At 41.8% G+C, this 11,150-nt stretch overlaps 2 protein-coding genes across 3 annotated transcripts in view; both read left to right on the top strand.

Moving 5' to 3' along the window:
• The first annotated feature begins 256 nt into the window (after positions 1–256).
• LOC109481820 overlaps positions 257–11,150 on the top strand; it is a 30,173-nt gene continuing 19,279 nt past the window's right edge. The window contains exon 1 of the mRNA XM_019784426.1: positions 257–439. The gene's annotated coding sequence lies outside the window, so the exon portion shown is untranslated. The remainder of the gene's footprint in view (positions 440–11,150) is intronic.
• LOC109481823 lies at positions 359–9,105 on the top strand. Of its 2 annotated transcripts, none has more exons than XM_019784429.1 (12): positions 359–456; positions 1,572–2,919; positions 3,281–3,643; positions 3,826–3,978; positions 4,077–4,187; positions 4,444–5,066; positions 5,469–5,548; positions 5,890–5,950; positions 6,213–6,271; positions 6,584–6,653; positions 6,921–6,980; positions 7,383–9,105. In XM_019784429.1, exons 2-12 carry the CDS (start codon positions 1,899–1,901, stop codon positions 7,518–7,520), a joined length of 2,739 nt encoding a protein of 912 aa, XP_019639988.1. In that variant the 5' UTR covers positions 359–456; positions 1,572–1,898; the 3' UTR covers positions 7,521–9,105. The 2 variants fall into 2 exon arrangements, with proteins under 2 accessions (XP_019639988.1, XP_019639989.1); XM_019784430.1 differs by having other exon boundaries at positions 370–465.

The following is an 11,150-nucleotide window of genomic DNA, read 5'->3' as shown; positions in this document are numbered from 1 at the left end:
TTTGATTACTTTTCCTGTACCTACACAGCCAGATTCGAATAGTCAGCTGTTTATGGGTAGTTTGTCTTGTTGTTCTGCCTTTGGTGCAGATATTCACCCCCGAGTTTCTATCGGTAACTCCCGATATGACTCACGGTGGGTGACATATTGGAAAGTCCGGGCGAGATCTGACCAATCAACGCGTACTCCAACTTGACAAACAACCAAACTTACACGACGAGGAAGTGTTCCGCATTTACCTAGCTGTCACCTGTGCTGGGACAATGCTGCATTCACGCAGTCCTCGGTGCAATTTAGCTGTACATAGTCAATCTCACCTAGCTACCTGTTAATGTGTAGGGAGAAGCGTTTTTAACAGCCTTCCGGCCACGGACAAGAACATCGGTTTGCGGGGCGTCACAGCAACGTTGGCCCACCGGGGACAACCACGTCGTCCGCCAACCACGAGAAACAGAGGTACTTAAGGTGACCACACCTGAAAACTCTCTCTTTCCAGTGGTGCAGGGGTAACGTTAAGTTTGAAATTTGCATGATGCTTCCGACGTGCCGCCCCGCTGTAATGGGCATTACATTGGCATTACATGTGAGTTACACTTTTAAACCAATGTTTACGGCCAAGTACTGTTTTATAAAAGGTCAAACCAAGAACTTGTAAACCTCTAGTCCTGCGCCAGTAATTTTATGCTGCTTGCAGACCACCGTGCGAAGTGGCAATTGACAAATCTGTACCTTTAAGGAAGTATAGCAAGCGTAAAGATTGGCTCAGGCAGTCACAGATAAATTCGGGGCTCCTACGAAAATCGTCTTCCTCATGGATCCGATATATCTAGATAGTTAAGTCAAGTTTTTTTGTGAAACAGTTGCATTGGATAAAAATTACATTGCGTACTAATCTAACTTCATCTATATCAATACAATCATACACAGGTTATGATGGAATATTACAGATCACATTGCCATAGCACGGTTTCTCTTTTGCCTAGCATTATGTACATATTAATCCGGATAAACAGATACAGAGTCGGTGTACGTGCATGATATATGCATGTTGAAAGATTTGAACAGACACGTCAGCAGGTGGAAATCCCGGGTGGGGAAAGTCCCTGACACATGGGTAAAACCGTGCGCAGTATGCCGGGGTGACGTACTCTGATTGTCCTACTCTTACCTTAGTAACAAGTTCCTGTTCACTATTCATAGGATGTAGTTATGAGGGTCGTTACTCTCGATATCACATTCACCTAGGATGTTATATATTTTGCGCTTGTATGGACATATGCTTACAGGAGGGTTAGTATACGATAACTCAATAAGCTATGGGTGGATTGTCATGATTGTGGATTGGGGGGGGGGCGCTTCATAACGTGCGCCATTTTCATGGAGGTAACAGATGACGGGAAATGGGAGTTCAATACTCATGTACAGTGTAAACATAGCATGAAAATAGAAAAATTATATCAAATGCCATAAAAGCAACAATTCAAAGTATAATACCCGTTCAGATGAAGAAGAAAATCTGTACGACTACATGTACGAAGAAGTGAATTGCTTGATGTGTTATTCTTTTTCAGAAATTCTGTGTGCTACCGGAACAGACATTGTACGATTTCAACATCAGAAACAACTGAAAGATTAGCCTGACAAATTCTGTCTGTCTAGATGAACTTCATTCGATGAAGACTTGTGTCAGTGCACAAAGTCATATTTCACAAATTAATATAGTAATTGGTCGTATGTTGCCTAAGACCCATCATTTGTAGTCTGCAGCTGATGTTTCACCATGTTTTGCCTCCTTTGCATGCAATCATGGGGGCAGGCAGGACGAAGCTGTTCATACAATTAAGTGGGAAAGTTACCTATGCATTGTCAAAATTCCTTTCTTTGAATTGAATGTCAACATGGCATCTGGCGGCTCCCACTCTATTCATGTAAACTGCCGAAACGAGATTAAGGAAGAACCAATAACAATTTCAAGGCTCACACTGAGTGAAGAAAATCAGGTAGGAGATGCTGCTGAGTCAAAGGTTGCTAACATAGACAGTTTCAAGTTTCGTGATCTTCAAACCAGCACCAAGCTGGTCCATGGAGACAATGCTGACAGTGACATGCTATATGAGAACAATGGCTCTCAGGGTAGTGAAAGCAAAGATGAAGATAAGCATGACTTCCCTGGATGTCAAAAGGAAGCTCTAGCCACCAAAATTCAAAACGGCAGCAGCTTTGGTCTGCAAAGTGGCAATCCAACCAGAGAAGGTAACAAAACGGCACTGTGTAGTATGGAAAATCGAACATCTGACACCGACTCGTGCACATCACCAAAAGAGGTCATCAACCAAACTGAAAAAGATCATGGGGACGTAACTGACACTGACCAAATTGCTGATGGTACTCCAATGGCACCCCATGGCAATGTTGAACGACAGGAAGACACACGTGACAATGGAGACCTTCAAAAAACTCCATGCAGCCAGTTAGCCGTAGACCTATTCCAGGATGGTAGTGGGGGAAGTAAAACCTATCAGGGTCAGCTGATCGTAAAGCATCCATCAACGCATGCATTTCATATCAAAGATGGTGGTACCATTCAGATTGATGAAGCATGTAAAGTCATTGTTCAAGAGAAGATGAAAGTAAAAAATTCATCTGGAGTGCAACTGGGGAGAGACAATATTGTACTTCGTCGGCAAACATCAAACAACACAGGAGACACCGACGCATTGTCGACTGCTGCTTCAGAATCCCCCATCCATTCCAGCAACAAAGAAAAGCAATTCTCTGGCAGCACTATTCGGGTGGGAGAGGCTGATACTATACATGTGTACAGGGAATTTGAGTTTGAAAATTGTCACGGGATGCAGTTTGGAGACGACAACGTGACTAAGATGGTGGATCCTGAGGATTCAACAGAGTCAAACCCTGGTAAGAATTTAAAAAAAAACTTTTGAACCATTTTTGCACTTTTAAAAACTAGGCAATTCTCTTTACATCAATACTTTCCAGGGCAAAAAATTTCAATTTGTTTTGAATTATATACTGTATGTAATTATGTCTAGGCTAAAATCCAAAGTAAGTAAGGGGGTAGGATGATGGTGATGACAATGCCATCCACTGTGTATATCTATGTATGTCTATTCACCTTGACAATGTATCAAATCTGCTGATAGGTACATTGAAAGTCATATCATTCTATATTTAACATGCTTATTGTGAGTCAAATGTTGTGAACATTTATAATGAATTTATTTCAGAAGTCATGTTGACTTGCATATTTTTTCTTAAGATTTAGTAAATGTCTGCCTGGATCTTGACATAGATGACCGTGATGAAGATGACATGTTTAAGAAGCTGGGAAACGAAGATTGCCGTCGAGAATTCTGCAGAAGACTGGCATCGCGGGGTGGAGCAAATTGTGAACTTGAGGAAGCTACCAGGGGCTGCATTTTGTTGAAAATGAAAGTACCAACCGAGCAAGATCGGCTTCGACTTATCCAAATGGCCAAGGATGGAACCTTCAAGGACATCTTTCTGGAAACATTCTTGCCAGATTATGCGAAGCGTGGAAAGAACGTGCGTGTAAACCTCGCCATCGCAGTAACAAATCCATCCCAAGCAATTGTCGATGAAATGAAAGCGCCATCAAATGGTATGTTGTCATCATTCAACATAAGTAAATGTCTGACTACAAGAAATCAATTTTGAGCTAATGCTGTTTAAGCTGTTAACATTCAAGTACTGTCCAGTAATTGCTGTTGGGCTGTCTTTGTAGCAGCTTTCAGAGGTGAAACTAGTGCGACATTTAATTTCTTTTCATTATTCATCAATAAGGTCACAAGGATGTTGTCATTGTGGAGGTTGGGGGTCATCCAAGTACACCTGGAATCTTGCGCACTGTGTCTGCATCGCCCCTGTCAGCATCACCCGAAGAAATAGATGACCAAGGTGCATCACAGTCCGGGGAAAACATGGACTCACATAAAGGTTTGCAGATTTTGGTGTCTTTATTCCCGTTCTTCCCATGTTGGCAGCTTGCACTTGATGTAGAACGGAGTACTAAGTAAACTTAATTTTCCCCACAGACCCAGATGAGCACCTGCAGGAAGAGGAGGACTACCTGCAGGTGCTGGTGGACGGTCCCAGAGTAACACCTGTTGGAGCAGAAGCTGCTGAGGATGTAGGAGCGTTCCGAGGTAGTAGTCATACTCATAATGGTACTGATTGTTGACTAGTGAAGATTTAGACTCTCCATGTGTCCATATGCCAAAAAAGGTTCTCAAGCAACTGGATATGATTTTGGAAATGGTCAGACATTTCAGGTAGCATCCAATACCTTTTGTCAGTGTGTATTGGAAGGTTGATTGGGGTTGTGTATTCTTTTTGTTTTCTTGGTTTGCAAACTTGATTATGATATCTTAAGAAGCTATGAATGAATTTTCCTCCTCACAGAGAAGCCACTGCCACCTACCCCAACCTCCAAGATGGCATCACCCTCGAAGGGTTGGTATGGACAAGAGGGGCCTGCGAGACCACCTGTTCCCCTGCTCAAGGAAGGCACAAGGAGCCCCAAAAAAGCCCTGGTCTCTGCCTACATGAAAGGTGTTTCTACCTTGCCCCCACATCATACTGAATCAAAGGGCAAAGTGCCGTCTCCTCCCTGGAAAGAACTGAAAGGACCTGGTGTGAAAAAAGCCAGTGAACCCATCGACGTCACCAGTCCAGGCCGGACATCCGGGAGAATGGTGTGGCAAAGAAAGACTGGAGAAGGGAACGCAAGAGACGCAAAGAACGAGAAGAAAGAAAGGTCGGGCATGGCCAGAGCTCTTGGTGCAGAAATGACCCAAAAATTTGGGGGTAACTGGCAAGCAGCAGCAGCAGTTTGCAGGGGTAACTGGCAAACAGCCAAACCCAGAACTCCAGATAAACCAGTTCCTGCAGTGAAACCTGGCTTTCATCCAAAGCCGGGCCTTACACCCAAACCAGGAGCATCCCCAAAGCCAGGATTGGCACGAAAGCCAGGACATCCTTCTCGGCAAGGCATGAAACCCCTGGTACGACCACGCAAGCCACAGGTGTGTGACCATTGTAATAATTCATTATTGATAAGATTGGGATAGTATAGGTTTGTTTTTATCCAGGATCCACACTTTTCTGTGGGTTTCTATCTCATGCATCCCTTTGGTTCTTGGACTTTGGCAAAAATATCTTTAACACATGTTATTTGCTAACATCAACTCTCATAATCATGAGGGTACCCTAGGACCATCACACTCTCACACTGAACAAACAGTGTTAACAAGTATACACTGAACACCTTCAGTTGATGGTTAAAGCTCTCTTTAAATCCAGTCTTTTTATGTGGTGGTATTTTGGGTGTGGAATTATCAGAGTTGAGGTTATGCAAAATACTGGGTGCAGCTTAAAAGTTTAAGTTCATCTTGAATGTTTGTGTTGTTTATAATTTACCATCTCAGGTTAAAGTTCAAGAGATCATGGAGGAAATTTATGAATATGAGGAGGATGAGGAGGTTTCTGTAAACAACCAAGGAATCAGGTATTCGTTTTTTTATATTGAAAACTTGATAGAAGCAAGATACCTTCAAAACATTGAATGCTTGAATCTGAGACGTTTCACAGGTGTTTTGCGTGTTTGTGAATCTATTGGAACTGGAGGGGGGGCTGTATGGTGTAATTTATCAGGAATTAAACCTGAATTCCTCTGCCCACTTATTCCAATGCAGCACGTGCTTGGTCACCTTCAGACTTGACCTTCCTATCAATTATCTGTTAAAATTATTTGCAACCAAAGCAATTAGTTTGAACACCGTTTTTTGTGTGCCAAAATTTTAATAAAAGTATAAAGAAACATCTGAGACAAATACTTTCTCCCTACAGGAGGACACCCCCTGAGGGCAGCAGCTTTTCGAAGAACTTAAATGAAGATCCTGAAAGTGAAGTAAGTATCATCATTGTCTAATGTTACGTGCATAACAGCCTTTACAGTGAAGGAGCACATGTTATACCTTTCACCCCATGCAAATACATTCTGTATTCAGTGTGTGTTTCTGCGCTCTCCTGATAAAAGATGCCTAGTTCAACGTACAGAAAACTAATAAAAGTTTAGCTGATTTCTTCATATATTCCTGATTGTGAGGTAAGAGGACAAAACTCAACTAACTTGTGATTGTGGCATATGCTTTGCACTTTTTCTATAATAGATTGATGATGTTATGCCAGCAGTTGTATCCGAAGATGTTGATGTAGAGAAAGCAGAAAGGTAAGAGAAGTCTGTATGGTACCTGTCTTTTGGGGCATGGAGTAAGAAGGATTTATAAGGGGAACGGGGTATTATTTTATAGACAACTGTAATTGTGTGAGGAAGACAGGTATACTGTTTGAAGTTGAATTAGCTAAATGTTTTGGTGATGAAGTACCATCCAACAAACTCTGTAATCAAACAGACATTCCTTTGTACTAATATATGTTTATAGATTATCCATATTACAAATGCTATGTATTTGCTGAAATTTGGTCAACTCTTTCACTCCATTTGGCTAACGTGTACTTCCTGTGCCTTTTCCTACCACAGCTGTTTGAGGTCCAGCCAGGTGAATGGAAAGTATTTTCTCAGGCCAAGCAAACAGGACAAAGGGAAAATGGTAGGTCTTGTTGTAGTTGTTTATGATGCTTTTGGATCCCAACATAAGGTGTTCAAATTCTGAAAATTTTGCATGCCACAGGTATGGATTGCAGTCCTCAAAAATTGAAGCTATGCACCTAGTTCATGACTGTGGATGCACTGGGGCACATAGATGTTTAAGGATTTGTGTTAGGTTATGTACATTTGAAATATTATTTTACACTAGTGTGAAGCATATTCTCTACATTTTAGTGTCACAAAGAACACATTCTGTTCTTTTTTGCAGGTTCTTGTAGTGTATGATCGTGCTGGCCAGAAGTACCGGAAATTCAAGATGTATGGATTGGTGAGTTGGAATGATGGGAGTGTAACAGTTACTTTATTCCATATTTTAAAAAAAAGATGAGGCAGTTGTCCTATCTGTAAAGTACCAATTGACTTCTTTCAAAACAATTGTCATCCTTCTTGAAATGGGTACTAGGTGAATATTATTCACTTAAGGTTTTTTAAATATTACAAAATGCTCAAAATTGACTTGTTTTACAAACATCTCACAGCAACTTACTGATGCATGATGACATCTTAGCTATAGCTGGATGCAAGAATAGTTAGACCTGTTAGACATGGTTTCTCAGTGCTTAGTTTTTTTTTGTTGGGACAACTGTTCAAAGTTAATTTATTAAGACCTTCTAGTTTTTTCAAGTCACTACATTGTTTGTAGCTAATCGTTCTGTTTTGTTCCTGTTAGGGTTATCAGCTGTACCTGCATAAGGGTGCACCAACGTTCTTGTCCATGTCTGACTTACTGAGACACTACCAGTACCACAACCTGCCTGTGAAAGACGGAGTGGAGATCAGGCTGACGGAGCCATACCAAGGACATTAGCAACAAGGTCATATCCATGGAAACTATCGTCTGCTTCAGTGGATATTTGGTTACTATAAATTATCTTTTCATCCTTTTGCCTCAACCCATATAGTTGGGATTAATATACCACTTGCTAGCTAGTATAGAACTACAAATCATTGATAACTAAAGAATAATCTGTAAAGATGAACATTAGGGGCATGTTTTCTGTAGGCAATGTTGATTCCATCCTTTTTCAGGGTGAGGATGGTGCTATGGACCAATATGGCAGTATGTAGGTAACTTGAAATCTTAAAAATGATTTTACAGATTACACATTGAGTAATAGAATTTTCTTCAGGAGAATACTAGAGGGCGTTCTACGTAGTGGAAATACAAGTAATTATAGTAGGTATTCCACAATCGTAATGTTTGTTGATGACCTATATGAATCTGCAACACATGTAGGAAACATGTTAAACGAATAGGAAGAATTATTGTTGCTTTATTTTATTTCAAAGAAGGAAAAGCCAATACAGGTGAAAAGTGGATACATACAAATGTTTAAAGTGTAGCATAACTAGTCTGAGGATGGTTATCGGTATGTACAATTGGTGAACATAATGCGTGATGACCATTGGGACTTGTTTGAATCATACTTGCTACAAATGTCAGGTGATGTAGTTTGGTTCCACTTTTATATGCATATATATGAGTGTTTTAGTACATTGAATCATGGAAAGCACCAGGGGGAACAATTTTTCTCTGGTCTGGTGTATTGCACTGAAGGGCAGTTATACAGGTTATACAGATACAGATACAGACCTAAAGGTTGAGGGGAAAATCTTAGGTTGTTTGGTACAATTGGGTGTCTTACATTTTGAATGTAATTGGGTATGTGACCTTACTTCTAGGTGCAATTCTGGTGTTATGCTGGTGTATAAACATTTTCTAAACTTTTGAAAATTTTGTGAAAAATTTGATTGTCAGATAGATAAATGCGCTGTATAGGTCTTCCACGGTGGAATTGTAAGTCGTGGGCAATCATATGGTAAATGCGGTGTGAATGGTGCGTTCAGCACCGAGGACAGGCCCCTTTAGCTGTGTGAATGGTGCGTTCAGCACCGAGGACAGGCTCCCATTAGCTGTGTGAATGGTGCGTTCAGCACCGAGGACAGGCCCCCATTAGCTGTGTGAATGGTGCGTTCAGCACCGAGGACAGGCTCCCATTAGCTGTGTGAACTGTGCGTTCAGCACCGAGGACAGGCCCCCATTAGCTGTGTGAATGGTGTGTTCAGCACCGAGGACATGCCCCTTTAGCTGTGTGAATGGTGTGTTCAGCATCGAGGACAGGGGCCTTCATCTGTGTGAATGGTGTGTTCAGCACCAGTGACAAGGTCCTTCAGCGGTGTAAATGGTGTGTTTAGCACCAAGGGAAGTGAATGGTGAGTGAATGGTGAGTGAATGGTGCGTTTAGCACCAAGGACAGGGTTCTTCACCTGTGTGAAGGTTCAGCACCGAGGAAAGGGTCCTTCACCTGTGTGAATGGTGTGTTCAGCATCGAGGACAGGGTCCTTCAGCTGTGTGAATGGTGTGTTCAGCATCGAGGACAGGGTCCTTCAGCTGTGTGAATGGTGTGTTCAGCACCGAGGACAGGGTCCTTCAGCTGTGTGAATGGTGTGTTCAGCACCGAGGACAGGGTCCTTCAGCTGTGTGAATGGTGTGTTCAGCACCAAGGACAGGGTCCTTCACCTGTGTGAATGGTGTGTTCAGCATCGAGGACAGAGTCCTTCACCTGTGTGAATTGTGTGTTCAGCATCGAGGACAAAGTCCTTCAGCTGTGTGAATGGTGTGTTCAGCATCGAGGACAGGGCCCTTCAGCTGTGTGAATTGTGTGTTCAGCATCGAGGAAAGGGTCCTTTACCTGTGTGAATGGTGTGTTCAGCATCAAGGACAAAGTCCTTCAGCTGTGTGAATTGTGTGTTCAGCATCGAGGACAAAGTCCTTCAGCTGTGTGAATTGTGTGTTCAGCATCGAGGACAAGGTCCTTCAGCTGTGTGAAGGTTCAGCACCGAGGACAGGGTCCTTCAGCTGTATGATTAATGCATTCGGCACTGTGGACAAGGTCCTTTAGCTGTGTGAATGGTGTGTTCAGCACCAAGGACAGGGTCCTTTAGCTGTGTGAATGGTGTGTTCAGCACCAAGGACAGGGTTCTTTACCTGTGTGAATGGTGTGTTCAGCACCAAGGTCAGGGTCCTTCAGCTGTGTGAATGGTGTGTTCAGCACCAAGGTCAGGGTCCTTTAGCTGTGTGAATGGTGTGTTCAGCACCAAGGACAGGTCCCTTAAGCTATTTGAATAATATGTTTAGCACCAAGGACAGGGTCCTTCGGACAAAAGACAAAAGAATAAATGAGAGCATTGTCTTGTCTTCTCTCTTCATTTTATCTCCCATTTACGTTCCGGCATGGTAACAGACATAATTTGCCCATTGGGATGTTGGCAACAAAATATCTTGTTGTTTTTTATCTGAAACCAGGCGACAAGTAATGGGAGCGCTGATTTCATCCATGAAAATTACTTGCTGTGGCCTTATCGTTGGTTGTTGATATTACTGTAATTGCTAAGATAAATGAATTATAAATAAACTTTTGTGTTTTTTAAACATTAACTTTGCTTTCTGTCCTCCCTAAATAGACGATCCTTAGAATACTAGTAGATGGTTACAGTACAAGTTTTGTTATATATTCGTGAATACATACTGATAGATATATAATGTACATGCAAACACACAACATAAATTTTGCACAGGACTTCACAATGCATTTTATTACAAGTCCCAACCATGTCTTTAACCTTGTTCCAGTTGCCTAATCCCGTCAACAATAGAGAATTGGCAGCACAAGGACTACGTGTAATTCAGTGTGCTAAAAGTTATAACAAATGGTCTAAGTGGCCTAAATGTAATAAGGTTGTTTTAGAACTGTGGATATGAACATTATTATCCTGACTAGGCACACTACAGGACAAGTCCTTCACAACTGCAGTTACAATATCCATGTCTTTAGAGTCGTCTTTGCGCTCAGTGTTCATGTGAATGCTCGCTGATGACACATCTGTGGCGTTACTAGCGGTACTGATGCTGTGATTAGCTCGGCACACCTGGAGCCGGTTCTGATGGGTTCCGCCGGGAAAGGGAGAGCGGTTCTTACCGCCCACCATGCTGGCGCGTCCCTTCCGTTTGTTAAGATTCACATTCAGATTTTCTGAATATCGACTGTCGAATGTCACAATGCATGAAATATGTCGATTGTTTACAACAGGCGCCCAGTTATTACAAATAGAAAGCATAAAGTCCTACATATATCTACATAATTTAGCGGTAAAATACAACACAAAAATTTAACACATCAATAAATACAACAGCTAAAACATTCTAAAATCGCTATAAACAGAGAAAAATAACACCATAAAACCAATAGATAAACAAAGATCAGCTTTTAGACAATAGCTTAAGCGCACGAGGTACAAAAGACTGTTCGTGTCTTTTCGTTTTACTAGATGTAGAGACAGTGACTGGTTTACCTCGGCGCAGGTTGTAATTTCATTACGTCGGAGAGGATACAAAATCAAGCAGAGGACTATCAACATCCTTAAAGATGTTCTGAAT

Source organism: Branchiostoma belcheri, unplaced genomic scaffold (genome assembly GCF_001625305.1).
Source record: "Branchiostoma belcheri isolate BF01 breed outbred unplaced genomic scaffold, Haploidv18h27 scaffold58, whole genome shotgun sequence".
Lineage (NCBI taxonomy): Eukaryota > Metazoa > Chordata > Leptocardii > Amphioxiformes > Branchiostomatidae > Branchiostoma > Branchiostoma belcheri.
This window is presented reverse-complemented; position numbering and strand designations above follow the sequence as displayed.

Excerpts from the sequence above, each read along its gene's own strand:
- LOC109481823 (XM_019784429.1), top strand. The coding sequence starts at position 1,899 with ATGGCATCTGGCGGCTCCCACTCTATTCATGTAAACTGCCGAAACGAG. Across the intron at positions 3,979-4,076 it reads AAACATGGACTCACATAAAG|ACCCAGATGAGCACCTGCAG; the intron begins GTTTGCAGATTT and ends TTTTCCCCACAG. Across the intron at positions 5,951-6,212 it reads ATGAAGATCCTGAAAGTGAA|ATTGATGATGTTATGCCAGC; the intron begins GTAAGTATCATC and ends TTTCTATAATAG.